The sequence below is a fragment of the Scyliorhinus torazame genome, chromosome 18 (genome assembly GCF_047496885.1).
Source record: "Scyliorhinus torazame isolate Kashiwa2021f chromosome 18, sScyTor2.1, whole genome shotgun sequence".
In the NCBI taxonomy this organism is placed as follows: domain Eukaryota; kingdom Metazoa; phylum Chordata; class Chondrichthyes; order Carcharhiniformes; family Scyliorhinidae; genus Scyliorhinus; species Scyliorhinus torazame.
This window is the reverse complement of record NC_092724.1, coordinates 68,456,795-68,476,164: the sequence shown is the minus strand read 5'-3', so window position 1 is coordinate 68,476,164 and position 19,370 is coordinate 68,456,795. Positions and strand designations below refer to the sequence as shown.

Here is a 19,370-nt window from a genome sequence, read left to right as displayed (position 1 = left end):
GTGAGGTGATGATGCAGCTGTACAAAACTTTGGTAAGGCCACATTTGGAGTACTGTGTACAGTTCTGGTCGCCTCATTTTAGGAAGGATGTGGAAGCTCTGGAAAAGGCGCAAAGAAGATTTACCAGGATGTTGCCTGGAATGGAGAGTAGGTCTTACGAGGAAAGGTTGAGGGTGCTAGGCCTTTTCTCATTAGAGCGGAGAAGGATGAGGGGCGACTTGATAGAGGTTTATAAGATGATCAGGGGAATAGATAGACAGTCAGAGACTTTTTCCCCAGGTGGAACACACCATTACAAGGGGACATAAATTTAAGGTGAAAGGTGGAAGATATAGGAGGGACATCAGAGGTAGGTTCTTTACCCAGAGAGTAGTGGGGGCATGGAATGCACTGCCTGTGGAAGTAGTTGAGTCGGAAACATTAGTGACCTTCAAGCAGCTGTTGGATAGGTACATGGATTACGGGAAAATGATATAGTGTAGATTTATTTGTTCTTAAGGGCAGCACGGTAGCATTGTGGATAGCACAATTGCTTCACAGATCCATGGTCCCAGGTTCGATTCCGGCTTGGGTCATTGTCTGTGCGGAGTCTGCACGTCCTCCCCGTGTCTGCGTGGGTTTCCTCCGGGTGCTCCGGTTTCCTCCCACAGTCCAAAGATGTGCGGGTTAGGTGAATTGGCCAATGATAAATTGTCCTTAATGTCCAAATTGCCCTTGGTGTTGGGTGGAGGTGTTGAGTTTGGGTAGGGTGCTCTTTCCAAGAGCTGGTGCAGACTCAGGGGGCCGAATGGCCTCCTTCTGCACTGTAGATTCAATGATAATCTATGATTAATCTAGGACAAAGGTTCGGCACAACATCGTGGGCCGAAGGGCCTGTTCTGTGCTGTATTTTCTATGTACTCTATGTAAAACTAAAACTAAATGGCAACTGCCTTGTCTCAGATAAACACTCTCCAAAAATATGATTTAACAGTCCAATATACAGTTATTTATAGCAACGACCTATACATATTATACATATATATTAACAACCCTGAGAGTCCTTCTGGTTCCTCCCCCCCCCTCCCGGGCTGCTGCTGCTACCTTCTTCTTTTCCATTCCCTCTATCTTTCTGTGAGGTATTCGACGAACGGTTGCCACCGCCTGGTGAACCCTTGAGCCGATCCCCTTAGGACGAACTTAATCCGTTCCAGCTTTATAAACCCTGCCATGTCATTTATCCAGGTCTCCACCCCCGGGGGCTTGACTTCCTTCCACATCAACAGTATCCTGCGCCGGGCTACTCGGGACGCAGAGGCCAAAACATCAGCCTCTCTCGCCTCCTGTACTCCCGGCTCTTGTGCAACCCCAAATATAGCCAACCCCCAGCTTGGTTCGACCTGGACCCCCACTACTTTCGAAAGCACCTTTGTCACCCCCATCCAGAACCCCTGTAGTGCCGGACATGACCAGAATATGTGGGTGTGATTCGCTGGGCTTCTCGAGCATCTCACACACCTATCCTCTACCCCAAAAAATTTACTGAGCCGTGCTCCAGTCATATGCGCCCTGTGTAACACCTTAAATTGAATCAGGCTTAGCCTGGCACACGAGGACGATGAGTTTACCCTACTTAGGGCATCCGCCCACAGCCCCTCCTCAATCTCCTCCCCCAGCTCTTCTTCCCATTTCCCTTTCAGCTCATCTACCATAATCTCCCCCTCGTCCCTCATTTCCCTATATATATCTGACACCTTACCGTCTCCCACCCATGTCTTTGAGATCACTCTGTCCTGCACCTCATGCGTCGGGAGCTGCGGGAATTCCCTCACCTGTTGCCTCGCAAAAGCCCTCAGTTGCATATACCGGAATGCATTCCCTTGGGGCAACCCAGATTTCTCGGTCAGCGCTCCCAGACTAGCGAACTTCCCATCCACAAACAGATCTTTCAGTTGCGTTACTCCTGCTCTTTGCCATATTCCAAATCCCCCATCCATTCTCCCCGGGGCAAACCTATGGTTATTTCTTATCGGGGACCCCACCAAGGCTCCCGTCTTTCCCCTATGTCGTCTCCACTGTCCCCAAATTTTCAAAGTCGCCACCATCACCGGGCTTGTGGTGTATTTCTTCGGTGAGAACGGCAATGGGGCCGTCACCATAGCTTGTAGGCTAGTCCCCCTACAGGACGCCCTCTCCAATCTCTTCCACGCCGCTCCCTCCTCTTCTCCCATCCACTTACTCACCATTGAGATATTGGCGGCCCAGTAGTACTCACTTAGGCTCGGTAATGCCAGCCCCCCCCTATCCCTACTACGCTGTAAGAATCCCTTCCTCACTCTCGGGGTCTTCCCGGCCCACACAAAACTCATGATACTCTTTTCGATCCTTTTGAAAAAAGCCTTCGTGATCACCACCGGGAGGCACTGAAACACAAAGAGGAATCTCGGGAGGACTACCATTTTAACCGCCTGCACCCTCCCTGCCAGTGACAGGGATACCATGTCCCATCTCTTGAAGTCCTCCTCCATTTGTTCCACCAATCGCGTTAAATTTAACCTATGCAATGTACCCCAATTCTTGGCTATCTGGATCCCCAAGTAACGAAAGTCCCTTGTTACCTTCCTCAGCGGAAAGTCCTCTATTTCTCTGCTCTGCTGCCCTGGATGCATCACAAACAACTCACTTTTCCCCATGTTCAGTTAATATCCTGAGAATTCTCCAAACTCCCAAAGTGTCCGCATTATCTCTGGCATCCCCTCCGCCGGGTCCGCTAAATATAACAAATCATCCGCATATAGAGATACCCGGTCCGGTGTTCTTCTCCTCCTCTAAGTACTCCCCTCCACTTCTTGGAACCCCTCAATGCTATTGCCAGGGGCTCAATCGCTAGTGCAAACAATAAAGGGGACAGAGGGCATCCCTGCCTTGTCCCTCTATGGAGCCGAAAGTATGCAGATCCCCGTCCATTCGTGACCACACTCGCCACTGGGGCCCTATACAACAGCTGCACCCATCCAACATACTCATCTCCAAAACCAAATCTCCTCAGCACCTCCCACAGATAATCCCACTCCACTCTATCAAATGCTTTCTCGGCATCCATCGCCACCACTATCTCCGCTTCCCCCTCTGGTGGGGGCATCATCATTACCCCTAGCAGCCTCCGTATATTCGTATTCAGCTGTCTCCCCTTCACAAACCCAGTTTGGTCCTCATGGACCACCCTCGGGACACAATCCTCTATCCTCATTGCCATTACCTTGGCCAGAATCTTAGCGTCTACATTTAGGAGGGAAATAGGTCTATAGGACCCGCATTGCAGCGGGTCCTTTTCCTTCTTTAGGAGAAGCGATATCGTTGCCTCTGACATAGTCGGGGGCAGCTGTCCCCTTTCCTTTGCCTCATTAAAGGTCCTCATCAATAGCGGGGCGAGCAAGTCCACATATTTCCTGTAAAATTCAACTGGGAATCCATCCGGTCCCGGAGCCTTCCCCGCCTGCATGCTCCTAATTCCTTTCACTACTTCCTCTATTTCAATCTGTGCTCCCAGTCCCACCCTTTCCTGCTCCTCCACCTTGGGAAATTCCAGCTGGTCCAGAAAGCCCATCATTCTCTCCCTCCCATCTGGGGGTTGAGCTTCGTATAATTTTTTATAAAATGCCTTGAACACTCCATTCACTCTCTCCGCTCCCCGCTCCATCTCTCCTTCCTCATCGCTCACTCCCCCTATTTCCCTCGCTGCTCCCCTTTTCCTCAATTGGTGGGCCAGCAACCTGCTCGCCTTCTCCCCATATTCGTACTGTACACCCTGTGCCTTCCTCCACTGTGCCTCTGCAGTACCCGTTGTCAGCAAGTCAAATTCTACGTGTAGCCTTTGCCTTTCCCTGTACAGTCCCTCCTCCGGTGCCTCCGCAAATTGCCTGTCCACCCTCAGAAGTTCTTGCAGCAACCGCTCCCGTTCCCTACTCTCCTGCTTTCCTTTATGTGCCCTTATTGATATCAGCTCCCCTCTAACCACTGCCTTCAGCGCCTCCCAGACCACTCCCACCTGGAACTCCCCATTATCATTGAGTTCCAAGTACTTTTCAATGCACCCCCTCACCCTTAGACACACCCCCTCATCTGCCATTAGTCCCATGTCCATTCTCCAGGGTGGGCGCCCTTCTGTTTCCTCCCCTATCTCCAAGTCCACCCAATGTGGAGCGTGATCCGAAATGGCTATAGCCGTATACTCCGTTCCCCTCACCTTCGGGATCAACGCCCTTCCCAAAACAAAAAAGTCTATTCGCGAATTGACTTTGTGGACATAGGAGAAAAACGAAAACTCCTTACTCCTAGGTCTGCTAAATCTCCACGGGTCTACTCCTCCCATCTGCTCTATAAAATCTTTAAGCACCTTGGCTGCTGCCGGCCTCCTTCCAGTCCTGGACCTCGACCTGTCCAGCCCTGGTTCCAACACCGTATTGAAATCTCCCCCCATTACCAACTTTCCCACCTATAGGTCCGGGATGCGTCCTAGCATACGCCTCATAAAATTGGCATCATCCCAGTTCGGGGCATATACGTTTACCAAAACCACCATCTCCCCCTGTAGGTTGCCACTCACCATCACGTATCTGCCCCCGCTATCCGCCACTATCGTCTTTGCCTCAAACATTACCCGCTTCCCCACTAATATAGCCACCCCCCTGTTTTTCGCATCTAGCCCCGAATGGAACACCTGCCCCACCCAACCTTTGCGTAGTCTCACCTGGTCTATCAGTTTCAAGTGCGTTTCCTGTAACATAACCACGTCTGCCTTAAGTTTCTCAAGGTGTTCGAGTACCCGTGCCCTCTTTATCGGCCCGTTCAGCCCTCTCACGTTCCACCTGATCAGCCGGGTTGGGGGGCTTTTTACCCCCCCCCCTTGTCGATTAGCCATCCCCTTTTTCCAGCTCCTCACCCGGTTCCCACGCAGCTGTGTCCCCCCCAGGCCCATCCCACCCCATGCCAGCTCCCCCCTCTCCCCAGCAGCAGCAGCCCAATAATTCCCCCCCCCCCCCCCCCCCGCTAGATCCCCCACTAGCGTAGTTACACCCCCCATGTTGCTCCCAGAAGTCAGCAAACTCTGGCCGACCTCGGCTTCCCCCCCTGACCTCGGCTCACACCGTGCGACGCCCCCTCCTTCCTGCTTCCCTATTCCCGCCATGATTATCATAGCGCGGGAACCGAGCCCGCGCTTCCCCCTGGGCCCCGCCCCCAATGGCCAACGCCCCCTCTCCTCCACCTCCTTTCCTCCCCCCACCACCTCCTGTGGAAGAAAGAAAAGTTACCACATCGCAGGATTAATAACATAAAACTCCTCTTTCCCCCCTTTTTACCCCTCTCTTCGCCCCCCATACTCGCCCCACCACTTTGTTTCAAACGTTCTTTTTTTTTTAATAACCCGCTCATTCTAATTTTTCTTCCACGATAAAAGTCCACGCTTCATCCGCCGTCTCAAAGTAGTGGTGCCTCCCTCGATATGTGACCCACAGTCTTGCCGGTTGCAGCATTCCGAATTTTATCTTCTTTTTGTGAAGCACCGCCTTGGCCCGATTAAAGCTCGCCCTCCTTCTCGCCACCTCCGCACTCCAGTCTTGGTATACGCGGATCACCGCGCTCTCCCACTTACTGCTCCGAGTTTTCTTTGCCCATCTAAGGACCATCTCTCTATCCTTAAAACGGAGGAATCTCACCACTATGGCTCTAGGAATTTCTCCTGCTCTCGGTCCTCGCGCCATCACTCGGTATGCTCCCTCCACCTCCAGCGGACCCGCCGGGGCCTCCGCTCCCATTAACGAGTGCAGCATCGTGCTCACATATGCCCCGACGTCCGCTCCCTCCGCACCTTCAGGAAGACCAAGAATCCTTAGGTTGTTCCTCCTCGCGTTGTTCTCCAGCGCCTCCAGCCTTTCCACACATCGTTTATGGTGTGCCTCGTGCATCTCCGTCTTCACCACCAGGCCCTGTATGTCGTCCTCATTCTCGGCAGCCTTTGCCTTCACGACCCGAAGCTCCCGCTCCTGGGTCTTTTGCTCCTCCTTTAGCCCTTCGATCGCCTGTAATATCGGGGCCAACAGTTCCTTCTTCATTTCCTTTTTGAGTTCTTCCACGCAGCGTTTCAAAAACTCGTGTTGTTCAGGGCCCCATATTAAACTGCCACCTTCCGACGCCATCTTGGTTTTTGCTTGCCTTCCTTGCCGCTACTCTAAAGGATCCACCGCAATCCGGCCACCTTCCTCTCCTTTTTTCATCCGTATCCAGGGGGGATTCCCTTCTGGTTCACCGCACAGTACTTTTAGCCGTTAAAATTGCCGTTGGGGCTCTTATTAAGAGCCCAAAAGTCCGTTCCACCGGGAGCTGCCGAAACGTGCGACTCGGCTGATCATCGCCGCACCCGGAAGTCATGATTGGTATGTATAACCATTCATTTGAAGTGGAGAGCTACCTCAGTCTTGGAGGAGGAAATATTTCTTTAATTTTGAAGACAGGTAAAAGTCCAAAAGATTGTGCCTCCTATAGACCAATTTCGCTTTTAAATGTAGATCTGAAATTACTTTCTCAAATACAGGCATTCGTCCTGTAACAGCCTCCCTGAACAGGCGCCGGAATGTGGCGACTAGGGGCTTTTCACAGTAACTTCATTTGAAGCCTACTTGTGACAATAAGCGATTTTCATTTTTCATTTCATTTGAATATCCAGGGTGATCAGACTGGGATTATAAAAGGCCGGAATTCATGACCAAAGTCAAGAAAGGGTGGCACAGTGGTTAGCACTGCTGCCTCACTGCGCCAAGGACCCGGGTTCGATCCCTGCCCTGGGTCACTGTCTGTGTGGTGTTTGCACGTTCTCCCCGTTACTGTGTGGGTCTCACCCATACAAACCAAAAAGATGTGCAGGGTAGGTGAATTAGCCACGCTAAATTGCCCCTTAATTGGAAAAAATAATAATTGGGTACTCTGTTTTTTAAATAAATTTAATGTCAAGAAATTATTAAATATCATTCAGGTTTCTCAAAAACAGGCACTAGACAGCTTGTTGTTTTTACTGGCTTCATGAAGGCCCACCTTCTCAACCTTTCTCCTCGCCTGTGGTGTGGTGATCCTCAGATTAAATCAACACCAGTAAGTTCTCCCCCTCAAAGGGGACAGGAGGCTACGGTGATCTGGGACTATGGCGACTTTACCATTACCTTGCTTTCATTGGGTGCAAAGAAAGCATTTGATCGGGTGGAGTAGAACTATTTATACATTAGACAAATTTGGATGGTACGGTGGGGGGGGGACGACTTTATTAAATGGACACAGGTGTGTTATAAAACCAACTTTTAGCAGTTTTTGCCAACTGTCTCGATCTAACAGTTTTATTCTTCAGCGGTGGACAAGACAGGGTGTCTTCTATCTCCGTTGTTATTTGTAATTGTTATAGAGCCTTTGCCTGAGGCAATTAGACATAACCCTATGGTACTTAGTTTAGCTATTGGTGGAAATCAGCATAAGATTACATTGTATGCTGATGATGTTTTACTATTTTTATCTAAGCCTGAAATTTCTGTCCGGCTATTATCGATATTCTAAATTGGTTTAGTCCCTTCTCAGATTATAAAATAATCTTTGCCAAGTCTGAGGCTATGCCAGTAGGAAGGGTTAGAGGGCTGCCCCCTCCCCTTGCTCCCTTCCCCTTTAGATGCCCCCTTCTGATTTTACTTATTTAGGGATTTTCATTACCCCTCATTTGGTCAGCTGTACAAGGCAAACTTTACCCCATTACTCACATCCATGAAGTGCGATCTACATCGTTGGACCTCTTTACCTATATCATTGAGTAAGATTAATGTATTATCAAGGTTGCTTCAGCTAATGGCCTGAAGAAAATCAATGGAGGGTTTATATGGGACAAAGAGACCTCGCTTAAAACTGATCAAATTGCAACTTCCAAGTTCAAAGGAGGCCTTAGTTTACCTAATATAGAATTATATCAGCTAGCCTCTCATCTTATATTTATATATGATGTGGAGATGCCGGCATTGGGCTGGGGTGAGCACAGTAAGAAGTCTTACAACACCAGGTTAAAGTCCAACAGGTTTGTTTCAAACACTAGCTTTCGGAGCACAGCTCCTTCCTCAGGTGAATCACCCGAGGAAGGAGCAGTGCTCCGAAAGCTAGTGTTTGAAACAAACCTGTTGGACTTTAACCTGGTGTTGTAAGACTTCTTCCTATATTTATATAGGAATGGATAAGGGACCCCCACTTCCATTTGGCTTGATATTGAAATTTGTCAGACTAAATATTCTTTATAAACCCTTTTGTTTTTTAACCAGAGATTTTAAGCCAGCAATGGACTTAATATTAAGATGTAAGATGGTCCGTGATTTGGAGGGAAGATCTATGGTAACTTCTACGCTCACTCCTATTCAGGGAAACACTGACTTCCCTCTGGATTTCATGGACCAGGGCGTTTCCTCACCTGGAGGGATAGGGGGCTTCCTTGTTATCTTTTGATCAACTGTGTCAGCAATGTTATATCCCCAGACATACTTTATTTAGATATTTACAATTTTGAGACATTATTCTTAATAAAATAACCTGTCATCTTAATCCCAGTGTTCTCGTGTCTATGTGGGTCTCACCCCCACAACCCAAAGATGTGCAGGGTTGGTGGATTGGCGATGCTAAATTGCCCCTTAATTGGAAAAAAAATATGAATTGGACACTTTAAATTTATATTTAAAATTTTTTAAAAACAATCTTAATCCCAGTATCTCCCCTGTAGAAAATATATTACTGCTCACAGATCCAAAACAGTTCATTAGTAGGTTTTATGACACTTTAGATCCAATATAAATATGTAAGAGGTGCAGCGAATTTGGGAAAGGAATCTCACAGTGAATATTTTTGAAGAGACCTGGGGGGATATCTGGGAGAATGCAAATAAAATTTCTGTCTGCAATACAGCAAAGGTGATTCAACTAAAAATGCTACATAATTTGCATATTACACCAAGTTTTAAGACCCAACATGGAACCAGCCATATCCCCATTGTGCCAAAAACGTAGAATTGTAATAGGGGACTATACTCAGTGTCTGATCTTGTGTCAAAATAAAAAAAACTGCTGGTGAGGTATAAATGTTTGACATGACCTTGGAGATGGATTGGGTGTTTTGGATTCTGAGGCTTCCAGATAAATGTATAATTGGTGATAACGAGTAACGGTTGTATAATATTCTATCATTCGCAGCATGAAAAAATATTTCATATTCTTGGATCATTGACAAGTCACCTTCTGTACATAGTTGACACAAAATTATTATAGAGTGCATTCCAATGGAATTTCTAACTTGCATACATCGATCCAAGTCGGACTTATTTCAAAATGTATGAAGCCACTATCCTAAATATACAGGTTAAGCGGTGTTAGATTTATTTTTACTAGGTTTACCATTGAATATGCAGTACTGTCTCCAGTGTACCATACTCGAGAGTGCGTGTGTGCCCCTTCTCCCTCTATTTTTATTTTATTCTTTTTCTCTTCATCCTTTGATTCTTTTATGTCAAATCGCTGGGTTAGATGATTCAATGTATTTTTCTTTCTATACGGTGAAATGATTATGCTGTACTGTACCAGTTGTATGGGTGTATTTTGTTTCAAAGAAAAAGGGGGAAAACTCAAATAAAAATATTTACAAAGAAAAGCCAATTAATTGCTTTGAAATATTCACACACAACAAACCAGAAAGTTAAGATTATCCCCATTTTTAATTTAAATTTTCAGATATAAAATAAATGACTGGAATGAGGTAGAAGTAAAACTAAAATGTAAACAAACCTTTTTTAAAAATTGTTCAGAATGGAGAAATTTGATGTTCCACAAATATACAAGTAATATAACTTTTCAGGGTGAATGTGGATGTGTAGCAGCAAATATGAAGTTAGAACCATTAAAAACTCAATGACACCTCACTCAACAAGGTGCAACTTACTCAAGGATTTGTACAATGACATTAACAGTATACAAATGAAAGTTCTCATCAATTCAATTGACCTCCCAGTGATCGCAGTCAGGGGTCGTCAACGGAGCACCATCTGGAAAATTGCAGAATCACTGACAGCATCTTCTGGATTTCCAATTTATTCAAGTAGACTCCAGAGGTTTCTGTCACATTCAGTGCAGCAAAGATGACAACCACTGACAATTTTACCTCTCTTCACCACTGCATAAACTGTTTATCAACTTGAAAGGACTGCGTAACATGTGTGCCTTGCTCGCCCCTTCAAAGGATGCACATGCAGCCATGGTGGTAGGGTGTGTTTGTTTGTGTGCGTGTGTGTGTGTGGGGGGGGGAGAAAGAGAGAGCGCGAGAGAGAATGGGGAGAGCGAACTGTAAAGTCCTACTGCACACACTGTTTAGTTACCTCTTTAGTTTCTTCCAAGGTTGTGTAATGGTGGTTGTCTTGTTCTATTGAAGCCACAACAGATAAGTAGAGATGCCGGCTGACTTGCACAAACTGGCGAATCAGAGTGAGCTGCTGTTTCAGCATGTCATTCAGAGCAAAGCTGGCAGGATTGTATGCTGTCAGTGCTGTGGATTGACAGGCAAAGGAAGTAATGAGTACCACACTGTACGGTAGAAGAAAGATTGGCAATCATGGCACACCTCAGGAAAGGTAGGTTTCATTTACAGCACAGTTAATTTTATTGTATTTTTCCATATTTATTTAAGACACAAGATGACAGGACCAAAACCGCCCTCTTCTCCACCCCACCCCTACAACCAGAGGCCGGCTGAAGTCAGGAGTGCTCTGGGTTTGATCAATGCAGAAATTTCATTATGGTGTTGAACAAGGCAGGCCAAAATTTTGAGTCTCTGTTCCCAGTGCCAAGTCTCGCTCGAGTGCAGATCAGAGGACTGGGTGCACCATTTGCAGTGCGATTGATTGACTAAAATCAGTAATTAGCCACAATGACCTCTAATAGGTGCTGCTGATGAGCGGTGAGCAGAACCTCAGATTCATATCTCAAGTTTAGCAATCCACTCTCTCCCCTTCACATTTCATTTACTGCACTATCCCTCCTAACATCGACAGGATTGTTGATTATACCATTTCTGAGGAATTAGAAATGTGTTATAGAGAATTTCATAATTTGATTTAATTGTCATTTAAGTATGAACTACCCTAATAGTCAGAACCAAAAGTCCAAACTATAGGCTCCCCTCCCCATTGACAGCGTAGAGGCACATTTAATTTAAATATATTTTTTTGAAATTTAGAGTACCCAATTTTTTTTCTCCCCAATTAAGGGGCAATTTAGCATGGCCAATCCACCTAACCTGCAATCTTTGGGTTGTGGGGTGAAACCCACGCAGACACGGGGAGAATGTGCAAACTCCACACAGACAGTGACCCAGGGCCGGGATTAGAACCCGGGTCCTCAGCGCCGTAGTCCCAGTGCTAACCACTGTGTCGCCCTATTAATTGAAATATTTGATCTATTCACACTAAAGTTGGTTTTGAAGAGAACAGTTTTTGTAGAGTCAACTAAAACACTAAAAACAGCAAGTCATTCATCTCTGTGGTTTGTGGAACTGTTCCTGAATTCACCTACATACCAGATGATTGCATTTTAAAATAATTTATTGTATGCAAGGTGCTTTGAGACATCCTGAGACAGGTACTATAAAAACATAATTTATTTTCTTTGACAGCCTTACTGCTGACAAATCCAGGAAAATTACCCAAGAGCTTTAAAGTGAGAATATCATCCTTAAATTTCAAAAGGAAATAAATATAGGTTAAAGTCAAGCCCTTCTGTACTGGTGTAAGACCTAAAGGCTATAAAAGACTGCCAAGTCTCTGGGCTTTGCCCCAGAGCAGTCTTTTATCCTATTAGTCTGGTATTCACTTAATCTAGATCACTGTCCCAGCTCCAACACATTTGTTTTAAATCACAAAGTTCTTGATGAGTGCAGATTTAAACTAAATTCAGTGTTTTGTGCAAAGTTAATTCTACTCAAATTTAAAGTTAGTCAGGTCCCTGTCTCTTAATCCTTTATGAAATCTTACGGAGGTTTATCCAAAAGTTCAAACTGAGCTCTTACATAACAATTTAATCCATCCACAGTCCTTCATATGGGGTTCCAGTGCACAGACTGCTATTTTTCTTCAGGTTCAGCTCAATGACCCAAGTCGAGTCCAGAACTCGCTGTATATTATGCAGTAGCTTCAACATCCCCCAGCACCATATTCCCATTCCAATTTGGATCTGCTAGAGGCAGCTCTTTCGCATTCATTTAGCACCAGCTTGATAAATAAAATGCTACATGTTTACCTTCCATTGCTTCAGGGCTGATAACGTGGCTGGCAATGGGGGTGGGATCTATATACGCAGCTCCAAGAGATGCTCCAAGGACTGCTACACCTTCCTCTGTGGAAAGAGTAGGGAATGTTTATTTTGTGATACAGTGGATAACTTAGCCAACAGCTGCATGCAACACAAAGGCAATATACAGTCATTGGCCTGTTCCTTGTAGAAGTGAATTAGTTTCCAATTAACTGTTTAAATGCAACAATAAAGGAGTGATTCAAACACTTATCAACACCCAATTAAAGAAGCCAAGGATGAGAAATGTTAACTGTTATAGAGTGCCATTTTGAGTACAGAGTGGATATTTAAAATGGCATGAAGAGATACAGAAAATAAATCGCAAAGGCAAATGGAATGCTGGTCTTGTATCTGGAGTGCTAGATTAGCATGTTGGATTAGCAGTTTAATAATTCAGGCATTTCAGGAGTCAAGAACGATATTAGAGAGGTAATGCTGTGTTTCGCCAGAATACATGTGTCTGCTGATGATATCACCAACAAGCAGCATGTAGGCCAGGGGGCTGGTTTAACTCTCTTGACTAGACAGCCTATTTGTGATGCAGAGCAAGGCCAGCAGCGCGGGTTCAATTCCCATACCAGCTGAGGTTATTTATGAAGTCCTCGCCATCTTCTCACCCTTGCCCCTCGCCGGAGGTGTGGTGACCCTCAGGTTAAATCACCACCAGTCAGCTCTCCCCCTCAAAAAGCAGCTACGGTCATCTGGAACTATGGTGACTTTACCTTACATTACCTAGATTAATGACCAGGAGGAGGTGGCCCGAGGGGAAACCATTGCTAAAGATGTTGTGGCTAGATAAGAGTGGGATGACATGCGGGCAGTCACACTGAACAGATATTGAAGGGGTGGCGTTTGAGGACGAAGTTATGCTGGACTGTCAAATGCAGCAGGTCGAAAGGGACAATGCACCACAGTCACAAGGGATGCAATTTGTTAGTTTGTTTCAGAATATTTCAGTGATTTGGTTGAGATGGGAATTTGATTGGAAAGCTTACAAAGAGATTGAAGTGATATCAGGAAAGTTCTAGCTGGTGCATCAAGTCTGCCCCATAATCATCCGAAGTACTGTCCACCCATCAGCAACCATATCATCTCCATTAAATCAGCCTCAATAATCTAGAAAGCAGTCTGGGGGAAGTGTATACAATATTCTACAGCACTCTGGGGGATATTTCAATATCCAAGGCTGTCGGAGTTGCAAATAACCAGTCATCAGACTAGAGGGAAAGAATGTTTTTCGACAATCCTAACAGCATACTGGTAAATCACCTGTTTCATAATCAAGTATTACAGTTGTAACTTTGATTCCTAGTCTGGAGTTTCACTGGGTATGGACTGTCAACTGGATGGAACGGAGGCAGATTATGCTCCAGGGTTTTTAATTTCTATCCACATTCAACAGAAATCACATCCTGCCCCAGTTCCTTCACTGAGAAAAACTGGGAGAAGCAGGTGGTGAAATGATTGGAAGTGGGGGGAAAAATTGCAAATAAATATTACAATTCACAAATTAACCTCTGGGCCAATTGTAGGTAAATGCAGATGGCTGCGTCTGCATTGCTGTTTCCTTTACAGTCACTCTAGTCCGTCCTGGCTCTCGCTTTCTTCTCATTGAACAGTGAGATTTAGTGCTTGCTGCCATCTTTGACTGGTCTGGAGTTGAGGATGTTGAATGAAAAGTGCTGTTGTCAGAGTAATCAGTCCTTAGCTCCTCCTTAGATGACTGGTCAGTATATGATTCACTCTGGTCCATTTTTACTGTTGATACGTCAGAGTTAGAATTTTCAAAGTCCTCTGAGTATTCGGAACACAGAGTGCTCTCATCATCCGCTTTTAATTGCTTGTGCTGCTTCTCTGGAATGTTCTTTTTCTTCCTTGACACATTAGAATCTCCAGTTAAATGTTCTGTGATTTCACTTCCAGTTCCAGCACTTTCTGTCATGATATAACTTTCCACGTCACTCTCATCCTTTTCTCTTGAAGGTGTAATAGGTTGAGTATGCTGACTGACTAGCTCGTTTGCCACACGTGGCCTTGAGATGTGAGAAACGGATTGCGTGTTCTGATCATCAAAGAGTTGGCTCTCTTCATTCTTAAAAAAAGATCAACAACAGACTGAATCCTTAGAAAACATTGCATAACAAATAATTAACTAACAACATAAAAAGATACACCAATCCCTTTCTTAGCTTAATGACATCTAGTTTAGCTTCCGCAAAACTTGGTGGGTAAGTACAGTGTCCAATGAGCTATGCAGACCAGGAAGTTCTTGGTTATGATTACCAATCTGTGCTTTCAGCTGATCTCAGCCAGCGAACATTATCACTGGCCTCAGTAGCCCCGGGCTAGGTAGAGGGCAGATTGGGGAAATTAAAAATCAGCCAGGCCTCTCACTCCTGATTCACATCATGAGTGCAGAATAATTGCTGTGTGTTGGCAGCTTGTCATATGAATCCCCTGAATATTGTGCAATGCAGTTACATTAACATCTGGCTGGTTACGATTTTCAGATGCTCACCAGGTATTTCTCGCGAGCTTAGCGCCAAGGATCATGTAAGCAATCCATCACTCTCTACAAATGGGAATGTGATTATATCTGGTAGTGTTACTCAGGGTAGAACAGAACATCCTTGTTGCTGCAAAATGTTCACTGCAGGCGCTTGCTATTTTAACAGCAGAGAAGTAATCACCGTCAGACTATGTGGTGTACGTCATGAAATACCAACTAGGTTTATATTAAAAGTAACAATAGTAGATACCATTGGAACAGATTTAGTTACATTTAACTTGCAGATCCTCATTCACAAAATAATGAAAGACAGAATGCTTCACCATCTCGCCTAATAAACCCAAGCCTGGACTAGCATCACCAACACAAAACTGACATGGGAGGTTTAGTTTATCCCCCCCAGGTTTTCTTTCAGGTTGATGGAACAGAGAGAATTGCTGCAACGCTGCCAATATATTCCCTGCCTGGGCAAGGGGCTGTCAATCAACCCCACTTCTGAGATAGCAGACAGGTAAATTGTAATGTCAATCACAACCGATTTAAAACTGCCCCCAGAATATCCAGCATTCGGCTAGCTTTGCTCACAAAGTTATTTCCCATTAGGTAATTTTCAGCAAATATACTGCAAGGAATATGGGAAAGAACTAGGGAGTGGAATTAATAGGATAGTCCCTTCAAGGGTCTAGCACAGGTACGATGGGCAGAATGACCATTCTATGATTCTATACATATAGTACAGTGTATCGGTACACGGCTTCACAGCTGCAATCGTATTTCCTATTTACCCCCTCCTTATATTCTCCTTTGCAAAGTAACTTCCTTTGGAAATATCCAACGTGCTTACACCGCAATCTATGCCACTCCACAGATAACACACATAGTGCATTGGTGGTCATCTTCCAAGCCACTATAGACTCTGGAAAAGTTCCTACAGATTGTAACCCCACTAGTTAAAAAGTGAGGTAAAGAGAAAACAGGGAATTATAGATCAGTCAGCCTGATGTCAGTTGCGGGGAAAATTCTAGGGTCCATTATCAAAGATTTTATAGCAGAGCACTTGGAAAACAGTGGCACAATCAGACAGAGTAGGCATGGATTTACAAAAGGGAAATCATGCTTGACACATCAGTGGCAGAATCGGACAGAATTGAGGAGGGGGAGCCAGTGGATGTGGTTTTATTTTTTTTTAAATGTATTCAAATAAGATTTTAATTATAACAAAAAAAGCAACAGTACAACAAATCCCAACCCAGTACCAGAGCAAAAGTACACTCACCCACTCTCCGGAAAGATCAACCCATCCAAAAATTGCTCCATTGATGAACCCTCCTCCAGTGGCTCTGACTCATACAACCCAGGTAGAAGGCTTCAAACACCTCATTAACCTTCTCTGGGGCAGAAACCAACCTGCCACCCGAGTCCCTAACCTGCTCCACCTCCTGGGATCTCAGCTCGAGAGCCAACAGATGACTGGCCTTCTCCCATTCTCATAACAAGTCCCCCTCGAACGTCACAGCTGGCTCACCACCTTATCCGTTGACAACTCAAAATTCACTTGCAATTTTTTTTTCCCCGCCAATAACTCCAGTGTTGGGGCAATCGAGTACTGGCGGCCCACTTTGAGAATGGAGTCCCCATCCTCTGCCTTGCCACATTCCCAGATTTAGCCCAATTCACCTTAAGATTATCCCCCTAATAACTGCCTTCAGGGTCTCTCAGAGCACGGAAGGAGAGACTGCCTCATCCCTGTTTAACTCAACGTACTCCCCAATGGCATAGAATACACGCTCACAAAAACTCTAATTCGCGAGCAAAGCCGTGACAAGTCTCCACAGGGGTCACCGAGAGTGGCCCAGAGTTCCGACATCAGGTCCACAAAATGCAGAGCATGATCTTATATAATGAGCGGCGAGTACCCCGCCCCCCTCACCCCAGGGCAAAGAGACCTACCCACACAACCCAAAAGATGTGCAGGCTAGGTGGATTGGCCACGCTAAATTGCCCCTTAACTGGAAAAAATGAATTGGGTACTCTAAATTTAAAATATATATATTTACTGGCCATTACTCGTACAAGGGGATCCATTTCCTCCAAAACATCGTCTATAGACTGGGTAAAAAGAGCCAAAAACAAAGTACCCTAGCGGGAGTCACCACGTGTGCGACTGCTCACCACATAGCCGCCACTGGAAGTCAGTGGATGTGGTTATTTGGACTTTCAGTAGACGTTTGACAAAGTCCCACATATGAGATTAGCGTGGGATTGGGGGTAGCGTATTGAGATGAATTGGCAGATGGTTGGCAGATAGGAAACAAAGAGTAGGAATGAACAGGTCTTTTTCTGAATGGCAGGCAGTGTCTAATGGTATACCGCAGGGAGCAGTGGCGGGACCCCAGCTGTTCACAATACATATGAAGGATTTAGATGAGGGAAATAAACGTAATATTACCAAATTTGCAGATGACACAAAGCTGGGTAGGACGGTGAGCTGTAAGGGGAATACAGAGATGCTTCAGTGTGATTTGGAAAAGCTAAATGAGTGGGCAGATGCAGTATTATTTGGATAAAGGTGAGAGATTTTCCACTTTGGCAGCAAAAACAGGAGGTAAATTATTATGTAAATGACTATAAATTAAGAGAAAGGAATGTGCAACAAGACCTGGGTGTCCTCGTATACCAGTTGCTGAAGGTAAACTTGCAGGTGCAGTAGGCATTAAAGAAGGCAAATGGTTTGTCGGCCTTCATAGCAAGAGGATTAGTGTTCAGGAGCCGGGATGTCTTGCTACAATTAAACAGGGCCTTGGTGAGACTACACCTGGAATATTGTGTGCAGTTTTGGTCTCCTTATCTGAGGAAGGATGGTCTTGCTATAGAGGAAGTGCAGATAAGGTTTACCAGACTTTTACTTATTTTTATTACTTTATCAGAGTTACAAAGCCAAAGCTTTGAGTGTGGACAGGGGCAAACCCCTAATCCAGGTCCTTTCCTGCTCCAAAAACCAATTCAAATTGAATCCAATTCATGGTCCCCACAAGAGAGACATACCAGATCCAAGCATTAAACTTGATCTCACGCTCATCAAAGCCAAAAGACCGAGAAACTATGACTTTTTGAAAATAATTTTTTTTCCAATTAAGGGGCAATTTAGTGTGGCCAATCCACTTACCCTGCACATCTTTGGGTTGTGGGGCGAAACCCACACAAACGCGGGGAGAATGTGCAAACTCCACACGGATAGTGACCCAGAGCCAGGATAGAACCTGGGACCTCGGCACCGTGAGGCAGCAGTGCTAACCACTGCACTACCATGCTGCCCTGAAGGTTTACCAGACGGATTCCTGGGATGGCGGGACTGGTCTATGAAGCGAGATTGAGTCGGTTAGGATTATATTCGCTGGAATTATATTCGCAGGAAAAAAGTTCAGACAAATGAGTGGGGTATCTCATAAAAACCTATGAATTTCTAACAGGACTAGACAGAGTAGATGCAGGAAGGATGTTCCCAATGGTGGGAGTGTCTAGAACCAGGTGGAGAAGCAGGATCAGGCTATTGAGTTGGATGATCAGCCATGATCATATTGAATGCCTAAGCAGGCTCGAATGGCTGAATGGCCTACTCCTGCTCCTATTTTCTATGTTTTCTATGTGCATTAAAGCAGGTTTGGAGAGACACTGACTAGACTAAAAGGATAGCAGTCTAGAACCCGTACCTGCTCAATAATCTGAGTGCCGACCCCACCAACATAGCCGAGGTCAGTTTAATTGAAATTCATTATGGGTCAACTCCAAAAATACCTTTGATTGGCAGCCCATCCATTCAAGAATGGTAGATTGCCTACTGCTGCAAAACTTCAAATCAAATAACAGCTTATCCAGGGACTGGCACTAGCACTACACCAGATAGCTGGCAAGCAGGTTGGAATATTTAAACTGAATAACCTCAACCTGGACAAACCGATTACCTTCAGGGCTGATGCTTCTTTTGTAGTTTTCTGTTCTACACCTGGAACCAAATCTTCCAGAGTCAAGATATTTAGCCTGAAGTCTGAAGCAGACATGGAATTCATGTTAGAAAATGACACAGTATTTCAACTATAACAGTGCAATTTGATAATAAAGATCACTGCCCTGTATAACAACAATCTCTAATTTAATTGTGCACTGTTTGACTGCTGCAGGAGAGCACACATTTTGTGCAGAACTGATACCATTAGAATGGGGAATGCTGCCCATAGTTTGTTGCCCCTTCATTGTTCTATACAAATGTCTGTTCCCATTCCACAGCCAAGCAGAACTCCGTGTGTGATATCTTATCTATTGGAGTTCTACATAAAATGTCAAACTATCTGCCAGATATGGCCTAGTTAAAAAAAAATAATAAGAGCTTTCCTGCCAATTAAGCAGGTAAGCGCACCATGCAGTGGATTGGATTTTGATTTGTTTTATTGTCAGGTGAACTGAGTTACAGTGAAGAGTAT

At 45.1% G+C, this 19,370-nt stretch overlaps 1 protein-coding gene across 5 annotated transcripts in view; it reads right to left on the bottom strand.

Moving 5' to 3' along the window:
- c18h19orf44 (chromosome 18 C19orf44 homolog) overlaps positions 1-19,370 on the bottom strand; it is a 70,186-nt gene that overhangs the window by 21,976 nt on the left and 28,840 nt on the right. For all 5 annotated transcript variants that reach the window (XM_072482843.1, XM_072482844.1, XM_072482847.1 and 2 more), the window contains 4 exons: positions 18,855-18,937; positions 13,899-14,475; positions 12,330-12,425; positions 10,415-10,581 (listed from right to left, as the gene is read on the bottom strand). In XM_072482843.1, coding sequence (XP_072338944.1) covers positions 10,415-10,581; positions 12,330-12,425; positions 13,899-14,475; positions 18,855-18,937 — 923 coding nt within the window. The remainder of the gene's footprint in view (positions 1-10,414; positions 10,582-12,329; positions 12,426-13,898; positions 14,476-18,854; positions 18,938-19,370) is intronic.